Source organism: Mastacembelus armatus, chromosome 17, assembly GCF_900324485.2.
Source record: "Mastacembelus armatus chromosome 17, fMasArm1.2, whole genome shotgun sequence".
In the NCBI taxonomy this organism is placed as follows: domain Eukaryota; kingdom Metazoa; phylum Chordata; class Actinopteri; order Synbranchiformes; family Mastacembelidae; genus Mastacembelus; species Mastacembelus armatus.
In genome coordinates this window covers 20,483,334-20,500,900 of record NC_046649.1, presented here as the reverse complement: position 1 = coordinate 20,500,900, position 17,567 = coordinate 20,483,334, and the positions used below count along the sequence as shown (strand labels likewise).

Below are 17,567 nucleotides of genomic sequence, written 5' to 3'. Positions count from 1 at the left end.
ACATATTGTGTTTGATTGTATGTTTGTGTTCACTGTGTTTACAGGGTCCAGTGCTGTGACTCCTGTGTTTGTGCAGAAGGGAAAGGACGTAACTCTGGATGTGATGAAAGATGGTTTTCATGAGTTAGACGTTGTTTTATGGAGATTTAATATAAACAGTATTTTAGTGAGATTTGTCCCTGGTAAAGAACCAATAGTCTCTGACGTTTACACTGGAAGGGTTGAGTTCCCTCAGAAAAAATACTCAGTGACACTGAAGAATCTACAAGAGTCAGACAGTGGAGTTTACACTGCTCAACTGATCGGATCTGCTGAAACTCAAACAGTAGGTGAGCACAAGGTCACAGTCCAAGGTAGGTTTGTGAACACTGAGACACTGATCAACAGTATCTGCTGCCAAATGTTTGACACAATCTTTCCCCCTCAGCTCCAGTGTCTCCAGTGAAGCTGACAGTGGACTCTGTGTCCAGCAGCTCAGACTCCTGTAACCTCACTGTGACCTGCAGCACACAGGACTCTGACATCACCAGCAGGGTCACATGTGACACCACAACCTGCCATCAGGAGGGAGGAGAGAGCTCAAAGGTCACGACCTCTGGTGCTTCTCTCCGTCTCTACCTGGTCAACAGCACGATCAACTGTAACCATAGCAACCAGGTCAGCTGGACCAATGACACGAAAGAGACTGGACAGGCCTGTCTTCTGCCACCTGGTAAGAATCAAAGAGACTGGACAGACTTGTCCTCTAATCACTGGTAAGAATAAAAGATAATGGCAGTAATGTAAAGTTTGGAGTTATGTTAAACTGCATAAGATTTTTTGAAAGAAGCATCTGTGTCATTTATGTAACTACAGTGGCCCTTAAAGACAAAAAGCACGAGGGAAAGTTGATGTTGATGAAAGCATGTTGATGATTTTAGTCTTGTATGTATTTTTTCTTCAAATGAAATACAAATAAAAGTTTTCACTTTAATATTAAATGTCAATAAAGATTAAATTCATCAAAAGCCAATAACAGGAGGAGAGTAATTACATTTCACTGTTTGAATTAGCACAGAAACAGCTTGTAATCAAATGAACACAATAAACAATAAATCAACACAAACATCTGTATATGAACATCTGGTTTAAGGCAGCTGCAGTTTTCACTGTTTGACTTTAACAAAGTATCCAAAATGCTTTGCAAATACAGTGAGAGGACTAACTGATTTGTTCCTTCCAGTCCTGATGTTCAGCCTGTCACTGTCTGATCTGTGGTGTCAGTTTTGTAATGAAACAACCTGTTTTGTTGTGTTTCATCCTCAGAGACTCTCTCTGGCATCTCTGTCTGCCTGGTGAAGACAGTTGTGTTCTCTGTCGGTCTGATCATCATGGTGTCTGCTCTCATCATCGTACATGTCATGGACAAGTTCAAGAAGCAAAACTAAACCTGGCTGCAACTAAGATCTTCAGTCAGACTCAAACCACTTGCACTGTACCTGCATACATGATGAACCTCCATAACCTTTTGACTATGCAGTCACAATGCAACTTTTCTTTATTTGTTGAATATCATATGTAGCAAGAAGGACCAGCAGAGAAATGTAATAAACTTTGAGATTAACTGACTAATTTTAAGCCTATAAAGTTAACTAGTGACCCTGTTAACAGGATAACTTAGAAGAAAGACGTCTCATGATAACAACAGTATCACGTATTGACAAAACATGGTTCATAATCTCTAGGTCACTGATAATAATGATGATGGGATGAACAATAAAAAGGGACGGTACAAATGTTTTTTTTTAATCTATAGTTATATTCTTTCCCAGTACCAGTTGAATTCAACATAAGCTTTCTGTTGAGTGAAGAGCAGTCTGACCAATCAGTCATGTGATATTTCAGTTTTTCTTTTTTAATAAATTTGCAAAAATTTCTACATTTCTGTTTTTTTCTGTCAAGATGGGGTGCTGAGTGTACATTAATGAGAAATAAAATGAACTTTTTTGATTTTGACAAATGGCTGCAATGACAGAGTGAAAAATTTAAAGGGGTCTGAATACTTTCCGTACCCACTGTATGTAACCTACACACAAGAAATAAGGCATATAGGCAATGACAAAGAAGACTGCAAAGCATGAATATAAGCAATGCAAGATTTTAATATTATAAAATCAGCTTTCCTAACACATGCAACACTTCTGTAAGGCTTAGTGAGTCACAAAACACAAAATGATGATTGACGTTTCATGTTGTTGTTCTCCCCCTGTAGCTGATCAAGTTACTTGTGTTGTTTTTATCAGAGCAGTGTGTCACAAATCATTTACAAGGAGGGAGCATCATCGTTATGAATGATTTTAAAGAGTAAACAGTTGAATGTATTAGTAGATGTTCAATGCATGTTCAATGTTCAATCATGTGCAGTGTATAAAATGTGAAAGATGTGGCAGCATCTAGTGGTGAGAAATAGAACCTTTGGTACCATCTGTTGGATGTAAGAATGGACGAGACAGTGTGTGTGAGAGTGGACGAGACGGTGTGCGTGTGTGGACGAGACAGTGTGTGTGTGTGTGTGTGTGTGTGTGTGTGTGTGTGTGTGTGATGTTAAAAAAAGGTAAAAAATGACTCACAGTCAAGTTATCATGTCTGTGTATCTGACCAGGCAGATGATCCCACAAACCACAAATTATCAGAATTCTGCATTAATCAGATATAAAACCTACTGTACATATGGAGTATTTGTGTTTAAACCTAATGAGTAGCTGTTCTTATTCATACTGTAAACTTTAATTGACGATGATTATACTGCACTGCATAAAAATACAGGGGAGATTTATACATGTGGAAAACAAGTAACAGCACCAAGAGACAAAATTCTCACCTGTAAAAAGTGAACAGGATTTTGATCATTTTACTTTAGTTTGTTTTTAACTGCTACACCTACAACCAAAACTATGAAAACTAAGACGACAACGCTGACAGAGATGGTAACATATTTGTGTTGCCGACCTGTAAAGAAAAATAAAAAGACATTAGGGAATAATGTTTTAAGGCATACAACATGAGTGCACAACTCCATCTTCAACCAGTTCCTAGAAATTCAGTTTTTATAGTAAAAAGTTTTCCTACTAACATTGTGGTGATGAACATAATCACTGGTTAGACATGTTCAGACACAAACATCTTTGTTTGTGTTACATTTATGGCTCTGACCTTAACTAAGTGCAGTGATTGTCACTGGTAGTGATTCAAACAGGTTCCAAGTGTCTGTCTCTGTTGCAGTAAGTTTCCACCTTCACCACGACTATTCGCCATTTGTACCACACTATGATGTCTGGAGGTGGTGCTCAGCTTACACTAACATATACAGCACAGTGTGCATGCACACATAGTGTCTCCCGTACTATGATAAATGCATAATTAAAGTAAAGGAAAAGCCATGAAGGGCTGGTTTATAGTAAAACTCTATGTTTGTTGTTAACTGGATTTTGTGTTTGTGTCCACTGAACTGACATGACTCTAAAGTAACAGAGTTCCTGTTGTGGCCAAGACAAAATATTGACACGTTTCTTGCACCAAATTTTACTGAGAAAATAATCTCCCTGAGTATGATTGAAGAAACAAGTACAGCTCCAGGTTGAGAACTGCAGTAGATGAAAAATAAATAAAGATCTGCATTGTTTAACTTTATTTCAGCAGATACTGAGCCATTAAAATACACCAGGTTCTACAAGGATGGTGACACTTAGAATCAGCTTTGGATCAAATCCCACAGCCACAAAACACAGTGAAATCCAGATATTGTAAAGTATTTATAGTAAATAACAACTTAACATGACATAATCTCTAACTGGGATAACTCCAAACTGTACATTACTGCTAGTTGGTTGTTTTGTCTTTGATTCTTACCAGTGAATTGAGGGCAAACCTGTCCAGTCTCTTTGGTGTCATTGGTCCAGCTGACCTGGTTGCTATGGTTACAGTTGATCGTGCTGTTGACCAGGTAGAGACGGAGAGAAGCACCAGAGGTCGTGACCTTTGAGCTCTCTCCTCCCTCCTGATGGCAGGTTGTGGTGTCACATGTGACCCTGCTGGTGATGTCAGAGTCCTGTGTGCTGCAGGTCACAGTGAGGTTACAGGAGTCTGAGCTGCTGGACACAGAGTCCACTGTCAGCTTCACTGGAGACACTGGAGCTGAGGGGGAAAGATTGTGTCAAACATTTGGCAGCAGATACTGTTGATCAGTGTCTCAGTGTTCACAAACCTACCTTGGACTGCGATTGTGTATCCAGCTAGGATTTGTTCTTTATTCCCGATCAGTCGACCAGTGTAAACTCCACTGTCTGACTCTTGTAGATTCTTCAGTGTCACTGAGTATTTTTTCTGAGGGAACTCAACCCTTCCAGTGTAAACTTCAGAGACTGATGGTTCTTTACCAGGTAAAAATCTCACTATAACACTGGATGTATTAAATGACCAGAAAATAACGTCGTCTTCGTGAAAACCATCTGTCATCACATCCAGAGTTATGTCCTTTCCCTTCTGCACAAACACAGGAGTCACAGCACTGCACCCTGTAAACACAGTGAACACAATATACAATAAACTCTGTTACTTCACTTTGGTTCATTTCTGACACAATGGAAGATCAGATGAAAATCACCATAAAAGTCAACACCTTTAGTTATCAAGGCTTATAAAGGGTTGGAAAAAGATGTTATTCAAAGTCTTTTAATTGATTTGTAATTTCTAACACCACCACAACAACATGCAAACTCCAATTAAGGTCCAGTTCAAATTGTTTTTATCATTTGAGTTTGTTTATAATTAAGATCTGACTACAGTTTCCCTCAATACTTCACTGTTGTCAATGTTGCATTTGTCATAATAAAATAACTTGTTAATGTTAAATCCTGATGAATGAGACTGGGGATATATTACATTTGTTTTAATGTAAAAGAACAAAACAAATAACTGATCCCACTAAGTATTGTCTGTGTAGCCAGAATCTGATATTTGTTGAATCAGTAAACATCCCGTCTTGTGAAAGGAGAATATACTGTATATAGAAAACAGTTAAAAAGGTCTAACTTCATATTTGTCATAAATACAACAAACAGTACAAAAAGATTAAGCAGGATGCATGCAGCTTGCTGCACTGAAGGAAGTGGTCAGGCTGCAACAGCTAAGACACAAAGGCAGAAAAACAATCTCACTTTTTAACTATTATCACAATCAAGTACATGAAATAATGACTGGATAAGAAATAAACTCACCTTGCATCTGACTTGGTAAAACCAAGAAAACAGCACAGAGAAACAGAAGTTTCATGACAGCAGTCAGCAGATGTTGCACATGCAGTGATTGAAGATTCACTGTCAAAACAACTTCCTGTGAAATATTCAAAGAGGACAGACAGAGTTCCCACCAGCATGGAGCATGTATCGATACGTCTCAGACGTCTCTGACTGGGCTAACAAGTTATCAGACCCATCACCCTGATACAAAACTTTCCATTTCATTGTGACCTGGTGAAAAGCTAGCCAGCCAATGCAGCTATTGATATATATCAATACATCTATATCATTTCCTTTTAAAGATCTGCCCCCCCAACCCTCTTTGATCATTTTTTTCTCCTTTTCTCCTCTTCATTAATTTATCTATTGTGATTTACAGACTGCTGCACTTTCTTCACACCTTAGTCATGAGTGTTAACCAGTACGATACACAGCTTAGCTCTAAGTTGTTTGCTGTAGTCTTTGTACATTCTTCCTGTCTAATACCTACTTTGTCATTTTTAACCCTCGTCTGTCATGTTGAAGTCAATGAATAAATGTTTCTGTATTGAAAACGCTGCCTTCTGTGGTGCAGGTTACAAAGCAAAATTTATTAAAAAATAAACGATACAGATAATATATTAAATTGTATTTTAAAAGCTCAGTTAAAATACTACCTAATTTATATACAGAATACAGTACATTTACTACAATACATACACAGCATTAGTATTTTTCAGCTTTAGGCACAGGGAGTACATGGATGCTGGAGATTGAGCTGAAGCATCTTCTACTGGAGTTGGACCTGGATTCCATCCATCCATCCATCTTCTATACCCGCTTTTTTCCTGGTTCAGGGTCACGGGGATCTGCTGGAGCCTATCCCAGCTCTCTCTCGGGTGGAAGGCAGGGGTACACCCTGGACAGGTCGGACCTGGATTCATTTCCTAAAAATAAATCACATGACCATGTTAGGAAAATAAAATGTTTGTCATTACTTTACTGCTTAGTTGGTTTGTCTCAGTTCAGGTGTGTTAGTTTCACTCCCACTTCAACTAACGTAAAGTTTTTCATTTGTACAGCTGAGGTAAATATGAAACATGTTACTCACGGTCTTAATAATCTTTGATTAAGATGAAACTTGGCTCTTTGTGTCAATAACAATTAAAAATCAATTAACACAAAGTGAGAGGAGTTGACTCTTTCTGTTTTTTAATTTGTAAAGCGAAGACATTAGAGAAAAGCAGAACGGAAACCCAGAGGTTACTCTTTCAAGAAAACCTCTTTTACATACTGCCCTCTATAGTGATGTAAACACAAAATAAATATTCAGTGGTGACCTAATATTATGAGAGAGGTTCCAGGGATGAAGGATATGAACTGCTGGATTTCCATGTAAAAAATGAAGCTTAATTACAATATTCACTGCAAACAGAAACTTACATATTATGACAATCCCAGTGGCAAGAAGAAGAGCCACACTCATGATACTCCCAATTATAATGGCTCCATTAGCAACTGCAAAGAAATCAGAGAACTATATCAGAAATATTAACATACAGTAGTTCATCTTTTCATCTTTTCAGTTTTTACTTCACAAATATTTCTGAAACTCCACGACACTTCTCAGATTTAACTGTTTAAAACCTCAGAGGGTTTTAAAGCACCAATGTTACTGTTTATCAAACGTGAATAACAGCAGATCTCTGCAAACACAGTCTATTAATGAGCAAAATAACGTGTGGAAACTTCTGGAAATTCTTTGAAAAATCTGTTTGGCACTTTCCATTTGAAAAAATTGAAACCTCAACATGTTAGAAAAATATAACTTACTAATCAAGCCCTGCATTGCTAATTAGAAAAAATACATATGCAATGTGCATATCCACTTTATCATTCAGCCTCTAACACAGTGATGATTAGAAGCAGATGAAAACATAACAAGTAGGATTTTTAGAAGTTGTTTGTTAATCTATGGCCAGTGAACCAACCTGCTGAATTCTGTCATGAGAAATGTTTAACTGGTGAAGAGTAACGTGAAGCTGTCAGTCACTGTCTACGTGGCATTATGTCTTTAATAAAATACATATGGACACACAACGTAACACATGAAAATAGCCCCTGAGCCATGATATAGAAACATGGACATGTCTCAGTCGATCATGTTGAAACTGATAAACAACAGATAAAGTGCAGCACCTGACAAGAGCAGAGTTGCACATATGTTTAAAAGTCATTTGAGACTTCATGATTGTCCTTTATCATTCTAGCAGCACAGAAATGTTAAAGGTCATTTCAATTCAATTCAATTCAATTTTATTTGTACAGCGCCAAATCACAATACAAATCATCTCAAGGCACTTTACAAAAACAAAAAACCCAACAAATCCCTTATGAGCAAGCACTTGTCGACAGTGGAGAGGAAAAACTCCCTTTAACGGAAGCAAAATCCTCCAGCAGAACCGGTTTGAGTTTGGGCGGCCATCTGCCTCGACCGGTTGGGGTGAGTGGATAGAGCAGAGAGAAAAGAACAGCAACAATAAACAACAAACAGACACTGCAAGTTGGTGGGGCCAGTGGTCTATTGGGATAATATGGTACTATGAGGTCTTTAAGGTATGAAGGAGCTTGATCATGAAGGGATTTGTATGTGAGAAGAAGGATTTTAAATTATATTCTGTATTTTACAGGGAGCCAATGAAGGGAAACTAACATAGGAGAAATATGATCTCTCTTGCTAGTTCCTGTCAGGACTCTGGCCACAGCATTCTGGATTACCTAGAGCAGTGGTGTCAAACTCAGGCCCGCGGGCCAGTGTGGCCCGCCACGTCATTTAATGTGGCCCGTGAGAGCATAAAAGGTCTGAGTGTCTAAAAAAATAGGCCAAAAGCGTGCTTTGACCAAAAACTACATTTCCCACAATGCCTGTCAACTGTGATACCCGCGAGGTAACGGCTCCCCGCCACTACACGGCAGTGGTCCACGTCAATGCCAACAAGTGGAATTGAGAGTTAAATAATGACCCCAAAATGTCCAGAAAGAGAAAAGTTGATGGAGATAGAAGACCGTTTCAAGAAAGATGGGAAGGCGAATACTTGTTTGTGCTTCAAGGAGAAAGACCAAACATGGAGCTAAGTACGCCAAAGCTAGCCTTCAAGAAAAGCAACAACTTGTCCAAGAATTAAAAGGCAAACTGCGGTCGCAGCAGAGTGTGAAATCCACAGCCAAAAACAATGCGGCAGTGAAAGCTAGCTTTATTGTGGCTGAAGAAATCGCCCACGCTTCGAAGTCTTTTTCAGAGGGAGCGTTTTTGAAGCAGTGCATGCTGAAGGTCTGTGAGCAGGTGTGTCCCGACCAGATACAGACTTTTAAAAATGTCAGTTTATCAAGAAACACCATCGCGGACCGAGTTACGGAACTAGCAGAAAACCTTGCAACACAGCCGAGGAGACACGCAGCTACACAGCTTTTTCATTAGCTGTCGATGAAAGCACAGATAACACGGATACAGCTCAGTTATCAGTTTTTATTAGAGGCGTGAAGGCGGATCTCTCTGTCACTGAGGAGCTGTTGAACGTTTGAACAAAGTTAATGTCATAACTTATGTTTGATTTTTTCTTTATTCACTTGGATAGTTTGATCCTTGATTGATGGAGTTATCTGGGTTTCATAACCTGACAAATTAAAAGGATTTATGTTATAACAGAGGAACGAGCAAACATATTTTTTCTGTGCAACTGTTATGCTTGTAACTTGAATAAGTAATAAATTCAGAGTTATTTAACATTAAGGACAAGTTACATTTATTTTACATTACATTCGGTTACATTTAGTTACATTTATAAGTTTGAGGACAGCCATTATGCCGATGTGGCCCTCGGTGAAAATGAGTTTGACACCCCTGACCTAGAGGCTTTTTATGGAGATACTGGGACATCCAGATAGTAATGAGTTACAGTAATCTAGCCTTGAGGTAACAAATGCATGGACTAGTTTTTCTGGATCATTTTGAGATAGGGTGTTCCTAATTTTGGCAATGTTACGCAGGTGAAAGAAGGCAGTTCTAGAGATTTGTTTTATGTGTGAATTAAAGGACATGTCCTGGTCAAAAGTAACTCCAAGGTTTTTCACAGTAGTGTTGGAGGCTTTTAGGCCCGAATACAATGACTTCTGTTTTCTCTGAATTTAAAAGTAGAAAGTTACTGGTCATCCAGGCCTTTATGTCAGTTAGACACGCTTGAAGTCTGGTTAACTGGTTTGTGTTAACAGGTTTCATAGATAGATAAAGCTGTGGTAATTAATAGAGCGCTTCCCGATAACATTGCCTAAAGAAAGCATGTACAGGGTGAACAGAATCGGTCCTGGCACAGAGCCTTGTGGAACTCCATAACTAACTTTTGTGCATGTGGAAGGTTCATCATGGACATGAACGAATTGGAATATGTCCGATAAATAGGATTGGAACCATTTTAATGCTGTTCCTCTGATACCAGTCACATGCTCCAGTCTCTGTAATAAGATGTTGTGGTCAATAGTTTCGAATCACCTCATTTATCACCACCCGTCATTTATCACCTCTAAGACCCAAATATTGTCAACATGTTTTGTGCATCAAATGGTACTTCAAAAACAAACTCCCTTGGTATGGAAGTATATAAGTACACAGCTCTGTGTCCAAATTTTAAATTACTGTGAGTTTGTTGTTTTGTTTTTGATTCTTACCAGTGAGTTGAGGGCAAACCTGTCCAATCTCATTTGTGTCATTGGTCCAGCTGACCTGGTTGCTATGGTTACAGTTGATCGTGCTGTTGACCAGGTAGAGACGGAGAGAAGCACCAGAGGTCGTGACCTTTGACCTCTCTCCTCCCTCCTGATGGCAGGTTGTGGTGTCACATGTGACCCTGCTGGTGATGTCAGAGTCCTGTGTGCTGCAGGTCACAGTGAGGTTACAGGAGTCTGAGCTGCTGGACACAGAGTCCACTGTCAGCTTCACTGGAGACACTGGAGCTGAGGGGGAAAGATTGTGTCAAACATTTGGCAGCAGATACTGTTGATCAGTGTCTCAGTGTTCACAAACCTACCTTGGACTGTGACCTTGTGTTCAGCTACTATTTGAACTTCAGCAGATCCGATCAGTTGAGCAGTGTAAACTCCACTGTCTGACTCTTGTAGATTCTTCAGTGTCACTGAGTATTTTTTCTGAGGGAACTCAACTCTTCCAGTGTAAACGTCAGAGACTACTGGTTCTTTACCAGGAATATATCTCACTAAAATGCTGTTTATATTAAATCTCCATAAAACAATGTCGTCTTCATGAAAACCATCTGTCATCACATCCAGAGTTACGTCCTTTCCCTTCTGCACAAACACAGGAGTCACAGCACTGGACCCTGTAAACACAGTGAACACAACACACAGTGTTACCAACTCTAGGTAACTCTTCCTTTTCCAGTCCCCTAATTACTAAGAATTTACTGTAAGTTTCCCTTTATTTTCCAAATACATTCTTAGTAATTAGGGGCACTAAAAGGAAGAGTTGAGGGGAAGTGAATATTAGATATAACTGATAGACAACTGTAATCTAACAGATTCACTATAATAAATTCATGAAGTGATAATATGTCAGTATGTTCTCAACATAGCCAAAAATATCACTGCTGACTAGTCACCAATTCCATTAACACTGTTATTCCAAAGTTCTTGAGAAATCAGTTTCCCATCGTGTGTCCTTGTCAAACATCTGGTGCTGAAACAGCAAAATGACCCTTCAGCCACAAACATGCTCTAATCTCAACACAAACAGCCTTAAACATGCAGGTACAGCTTCAAACTGAACTTAAAGTCACCTCCTGCACTGCACCTTCAACTGGAAACATACATCAACACACGACATCATGCAATTGCCTACTATTTTATCTTTATCCATTGTGGTGACTGCAGTTTGTTCCTGTCTGACAACTAATTAACTTAAGTTTGATTTTGTCTGTCTGTTTATTATTACAACTGCATTTAGTTTCACTTGACACATTTTACAAAGATGTTTTAATGCTTTAGTTTTAACATCCAAATTTCAAAAACAGAAGAAGACATTACCAAACATTACCTTCAGTTTTTGGTAGAAAGAAATAAACTCACCTTGTGTTTGACTTGGTAACCCCAAGAGAACAGCACAGAGAAGCAGAAGCTTCATGACAGCAGTCAGCAGATGTTACAGGCAGTGATTGAAGTTTGAGTTTGAGTTTTAACAGTGGAAACAAGTTCCTTAAACCAACAACACGCCCAGCACCACGTATTCATTCAGGTCATTCTTATACATCATGTTTCAGATAATCTGCCCTTCAGAATCAGCAGCTGTCATTAGTCTGTATATGTACAAATAACATTCAACCTTCCTCTCACTGTCACATGTAGACTGGTACTGTTACAAATACAGCCTTAAACAGGGACGTACATCACAGAACCACTTCAAATCTTAAAGTCACCTCCTTCACTGCATCTTCAGGATTCAACTGAAAACATGAAATTATTAAATGACTCAAAACTGATTGTCTGATGTTCACTGTCACATTTAGTTTGATGTCTATTACAAAGATGTTTCAGTGCTATGTTTTTACATGCAAATTAAAAAGAAGAAGAAATTTAACATGATGAGACCAGGACAAAAATAAGATCCATGTCAGCAATTAGCAACTTTTCTCTGCACATGTGGCCCCCACTCACTTTAATAAGCTACTGAAGCTATTTCAAAAGAAGAAATGTTTCATGTTATTTGACTCTTTAACTCGTCTTTAATTGACTACAACAAAGTGGAAACATATGAAGTCACAGGGGTTTGACATGTAATAATCAGACAAACAAATATACTGTAAATGTCCCATTAAAGCCCAGTTTAAAACAGGCTGATTTGTTGTCAGCAATTTGTCTGTTTGTTACTAATGACACTGGATCAATTGATGCTCTATTTAAAAGTATTTCAGATATCAGTGTCTGGATGTCACAAAACATTTTACGAATTAAACCTTATTGGACCAAAGGCTCAGAGAGAAAGAGAGAAACTGGCAACAAAAATCAATCTTCAGTTTCAGTTCATTTTCAGTTGTAGCTCAGTTTCAGTTCATTTTCAGTTTTGGTTCAGTTTCAGTTCAGTTTTTTGTTTTGTACAGCACCAAATCACAATACGTCAGTCATGTCACCGCACTTTACAAAAACCCAATGAATACAATACAATACAATACAAATACTTCAATTACTAAAGAGCATGGGGACAATGAAATGAAAAAAAAAGAAAATGAAAAATGAAAATGAAATAAAAATATAATCCACTGGGAGACGCTGTTTCACAAAGAGACCAAAAACCCATGACATTAAAACACGCAACTGATTCTGCTTCTATTTAAACTGTTAACCAAAATAATTCAGAGTGAATTGAGTATTGATTTGTCACTTTGTACATTGAATTATCAATTGCAATATGCATTTTCAGACTGCATGTTTAAATTGCACATTGAATTGACAATATTGCAAATTGAATGAAGAGACAAAAAACTTCCATATTGAACCACACCTGAATACATTTGGTCTTGTCTGAGACAAAATCTGCCAAAATCTCTCAAAAGAGTGACAGAGATGGAGACCAGCAGGTCTGAATTCAACTGAAATAAAAAACATAAACAAAAATGATGTATTTCAGTCTAAAAAAAAACTAATTGTGCTTTTACTTTTTAAAACACACGGACATATTACGAAATACCAGAAAATAAATGTTTCAAATATAAGAAAACTTCACAAAATGGGACAATTCGACAGTGTTGACAATATAAAGCAGAAAACAGTGACTCCTCTGCATATGCGTAATTTGGCGGGAGCGCACGGTAACGCGCGATTACGCACGGACACTTACGCCTTTATTTAGCCTTTAGATCAGCTTTACACTGGGCGCGACTCACTCGTCCTAAATCCAAAGTTTCACAAACACACACAGTCACACACAACGTGGGGAAACGTAGTTTTCAGTAGATTTTGTTGTTTCTGACTGTTTCAGTCTAAACGTTTCTCCTCCCCGACATTAACCCGGACCAGCTGTTCCACCGGAACGGGAGGGAAACAGTGTCTGAAGTGGGAACAAACTTCGACACCAGACAAACCAACATTTACTGATAAGTCAAAAACCGCCGAGACTGAACAGAGTAAACTCAGATCCCAACAAACTGGCCTGTTGAAAACACGCACTGTGCAATTTTAACACAAACACACAACTACACAACACCGAGCATGAGGAGCAGAAACTACGGTCACATGTTTGTGGAAGCGCATGAAGACAAAACAGAGTTTACCTGTTTGTGTTTGTGCACAGAAGCAGCTGACATCCCACAGGACGGTCCCATATTTCTGCTCATTAAATCCACCAACGTGTTTCAGTCCCGGTCCACAGCGGCCAAAACCACTCGGACGAGTTGAAGCGTCTTTTGTGCAAACTCTGTTTAAATTCCATTAAAGTGGACGACTTTTCTGTCAACAGGAGACTTCTCTGTTTCCGGTAACAACACCTGAGTCCGCTTGGAGTAAAAGGGCGTGACGTGTAAACGTGAAAGGTTAAAGGTAAAAGTTCATGTATATTGACCTGCTGTTGTTCAGATGATGTAGAGGACCAACATAAATACATTCATTTGGGAGAGTTTCCCCCTGAAACTTCCATGTACATGTTTTAAGATGAACCTCAAAATACCCTCCAGTCTCTTCATCACCATCATCATCATCATCATCATCATCGCCCTAAAGCTCCTCCCTCAGTGAAACAGAAGATGAGTGGAAATAGCTCAGATGTGCAGAGACACTGCAGCTGTTAGTTTAACACTGACCTTTAGGCCTCCAGTCAAATCCCACAATTTACCTGATATATCACACAAAATACAGATTTGACTTAACTGCAATGTAACTGCTGATTGTTTGTGGAATTTGTGTTCTGTTGAAAAGGCTTGAAAATAACTGCAATGAATTGTAGCTTGAAGAAAAGTGTAATAAATATGTTAAACATTTAAATATTGTATATAAACTAAAACTGATTAAGATCAATAAAGTCTAAAGCTGAATCTAACTGGTAGTTGATGTAGCAGACAGGAAAACCGATGTGTTTCAGTGTGATCAGGAAGTAGCAGGTGAGAAACCCAAGAACTGAGCTCAGTTTGTCAACTTCCTGTGTTTTGGTAAGTGGGTCTTGTAATGCATTTATGTCCCTGATCCTCTGTCTGTGTTAAACTTCATACAAAACACTTTCACAAACTCCAAATCAAAGACATGATTCAGGACAGGTTTGTCTTCTGCCTGCAAACAGAGTCACCTGGAAATACAAGAAAGATTCAACATAGAGCTACATATTTAAAGAGAAGTGGTTAATACTGCAAGTGTGGACAGTCACACCTAACCTGAAAACACAACAATGATGCGGTTGATTCTATGTCGACCACTGTGTTTCCCTGTGTTGGCTCCTATACCTTTACAAGAAAGATAGAAATAATCTGTCCCTCTGTGCTGAGTTAGATCACATGAAACACTTTGCACTGCTGCATCTTGGTATCAGAGTCTGTAATGTCTTTCTTTGTGATGCTGGGACTACTGGTCTGCACTGGGACACCAGGTAGGACAGAACACAGTCATGATACGTGATTCTGAGCTGTCAGACATGTAAAGTCCATCAATTCATTTCAGCTTTATCTTCTGACTAAAATACAGCAGTTATATGAAGAAATGGGTGATTTTCTCAGATCAGTCAGGAAGAAGAGATTAGTTTGACAGAGAGTCTGATGGTAGATTGTAGAAACCATCATCTGCTTCTTCATGGAAATCAAAGACACAACAAACAAAAGTCTTGTTTTCTGAGTATTGGAAGCTTCAGCAGAAAAATTCACTGACCAATGTGAACTAAGACAAACTGAAACAACCAATGAAGAAAATACTGAACAACAACTTTATAAAACATAAAGAAATGACATATATTTGCAATTTGAAGACTAATTTGATGTACAGATAGGACGACCTGGGGACGAAAGATTCTGAACAATAGTGGTGACAGGGGAAAGAAGAGAACAAGGAGGTTTTGAAGAAACTGAAAAAATATTGTGTTTGATTTTAATTGTATGTTGTGTTTACTGTGTTTACAGGGTCCAGTGCTGTGACTCCTGTGTTTGTTTGTGTTTTGAACAATAGTGGTGAGAGGAGAAAGAAGAAGGAAGAAAGTTCCCTGTTTTTCAATAGAGACAGAATAAACAGACTCTGCAGAATTAAAAAGAAAATTATTGACTAACATCTTTGTCTCTGGGATCAGTTTCACCTGTTCTCATTTTTCCTGGGTCAAATAGAAAAGTCAGTATTATTAGATGTTTGTTGTGACACTAGTAGAACTAGTAGTAGTTGTTGCAGCAAATATAAAGAATTCTTGAGCATTTTGTCGTATTACAAGTCTTTTGCTTTCAAACAGTTTTGAACAGAGAAACATTGAGCAGCAGGAACAACAAAGCAAAAATATTTTCTAACCATCAATAAACCACAATAAGTTTAAATATTTCATTTTGTTAATGTCACATGATCATAGGCTGTGAAGTACAGACACTTATTAAATGTTCAGTACTGACAAAAATACATATTGTGTTTGATTGTGTGTTTGTGTTCACTGTGTTTACAGGGTCCAGTGCTGTGACTCCTGTGTTTGTGCAGAAGGGAAAGGACGTAACTCTGGATGTGATGACAGATGGTTTTCATGAAGACGACATTGTTTTCTGGACATTTAATAAAACCATTTTAGTAAGATTTTCATCTGATAAAAAACCATCAGTCTCTGAAGTTTACACTGGAAGGGTTGAGTTCCCTCAGAAAAAATACTCAGTGACACTGAAGAATCTACAAGAGTCAGACAGTGGAGTTTACACTGCTCAACTGATCGGATCTGGTAAAGTTCCAACAATAGGTGAACACAAGGTCACAGTCCAAGGTAGGTTTGTGAACACTGAGACACTGATCAACAGTATCTGCTGCCAAATGTTTGACACAATCTTTCCCCCTCAGCTCCAGTGTCTCCAGTGAAGCTGACAGTGGACTCTGTGTCCAACAGCTCAGACTCCTGTAACCTCACTGTGACCTGCAGCACACAGGACTCTGACATCACCAGCAGGGTCACATGTGACACCATAACCTGCCATCAGGAGGGAGGAGAGAGCTCAAAGGTCACGACCTCTGGTGCTTCTCTCCGTCTCTACCTGGTCCACAGCACGATCAACTGTAACCATAGCAACCAGGTCAGCTGGACCAATGACACGAAAGAGACTGGACAGGCCTGTCTTCTGCCACCTGGTAAGAATAAAAGATAATGGCAGTAATGTAAAGTTTGGAGTTATGTTAAACTGCATAAGATTTTTTGAAAGAAGCATCTGTGTCATTTATGTAACTACAGTGGCCCTTAAAGACAAAAAGCACGAGGGAATGTTGATGTTGATGAAAGCATGTTGATGATTTTAGTCTTGTATGTATTTTTTCTTCATATGAAATACAAATAAAAGTATTCACTTTAATATTAAATGTCAATAAAGATTAAATTCATCAAAAGCCAATAACAGGAGGAGAGTAATTACATTTCACTGTTTGAATTAGCACAGAAACAGCTTGTAATCAAATGAACACAATAAACAATAAATCAACACAAACATCTGTATATGAACATCTGGTTTAAGGCAGCTGCAGTTTTCACTGTTTGACTTTAACAAAGTACCAAAATGCTTTGCAAATACAGTGAGAGGACTAACTGATTTGTTCCTTCCAGTCCTGATGTTCAGCCTGTCACTGTCTGATCTGTGGTGTCAGTTTTGTAATGAAACAACCTGTTTTGTTGTGTTTCAGCCTCAGAGACTCTCTCTGGCATCTCTGTCTGCCTGGTGAAGACAGTTGTGTTCTCTGTCGGTCTGATCATCATGGTGTCTGCTCTCATCATCGTACATGTCATGGACAAGTTCAAGAAGCAAAACTAAACCTGGCTGCAACTAAGATCTTCAGTCAGACTCAAACCACTTGCACTGTACCTGCATACATGATGAACCTCCATAACCTTTTGACTATGCAGTCACAATGCAACTTGTCATTATGTGTTGAATATAATATTATACAGTATATTTCTGATTCATAAGATGCTTTATGATTCTATTACTTTAGCACATGATAATTGTGGTGAGGAATAAATGGACCAACCTGTTACCAAAGCTGGTTTCCCAATGTACCACCTGCTGTCTGGGAAACATCTTCAGATCCTGGTCCTGCAGCCCAGCTCCT

General features: G+C 38.6%; 3 protein-coding genes across 4 annotated transcripts in view; 1 reads left to right on the top strand and 2 right to left on the bottom strand.

Moving 5' to 3' along the window:
- Positions 1-5,375, bottom strand: part of LOC113134565 (uncharacterized) — a 16,065-nt gene extending 10,690 nt beyond the window's left edge. The window contains exons 1-3 of the mRNA XM_026314013.1: positions 5,256-5,375; positions 4,248-4,553; positions 3,889-4,173 (exon numbers count right to left, since the gene is read on the bottom strand). Of these exons, the coding sequence (XP_026169798.1) occupies positions 3,889-4,173; positions 4,248-4,553; positions 5,256-5,310 (646 nt within the window). The 5' untranslated portion in view covers positions 5,311-5,375. The remainder of the gene's footprint in view (positions 1-3,888; positions 4,174-4,247; positions 4,554-5,255) is intronic.
- Positions 1-17,567, top strand: part of LOC113134603 (uncharacterized) — an 18,560-nt gene extending 993 nt beyond the window's left edge. The window contains exons 2-5 of the mRNA XM_026314056.2: positions 45-353; positions 428-712; positions 16,314-16,598; positions 17,148-17,567. Of these exons, the coding sequence (XP_026169841.1) occupies positions 45-353; positions 428-712; positions 16,314-16,598; positions 17,148-17,269 (1,001 nt within the window). The 3' untranslated portion in view covers positions 17,270-17,567. The remainder of the gene's footprint in view (positions 1-44; positions 354-427; positions 713-16,313; positions 16,599-17,147) is intronic.
- Positions 5,491-17,567, bottom strand: part of LOC113134555 (uncharacterized) — a 39,979-nt gene continuing 27,902 nt past the window's right edge. The window contains exons 5-10 of one of the 2 annotated variants that reach the window (XR_003296075.2): positions 10,337-10,645; positions 9,978-10,262; positions 6,699-6,773; positions 6,190-6,202; positions 5,976-6,060; positions 5,491-5,507 (exon numbers count right to left, since the gene is read on the bottom strand). Coding sequence is in view for 1 of the 2 variants with exons in the window: in XM_026313998.2 (XP_026169783.1) it covers positions 6,201-6,202; positions 6,699-6,773; positions 9,978-10,262; positions 10,337-10,645 (671 nt within the window). In the remaining variant the exon portion in view is untranslated. Of the gene's footprint in view, positions 5,508-5,845; positions 6,061-6,189; positions 6,203-6,698; positions 6,774-9,977; positions 10,263-10,336; positions 10,646-17,567 lie in introns of those variants that run through there. The other variant, XM_026313998.2, reaches the window with a different exon arrangement.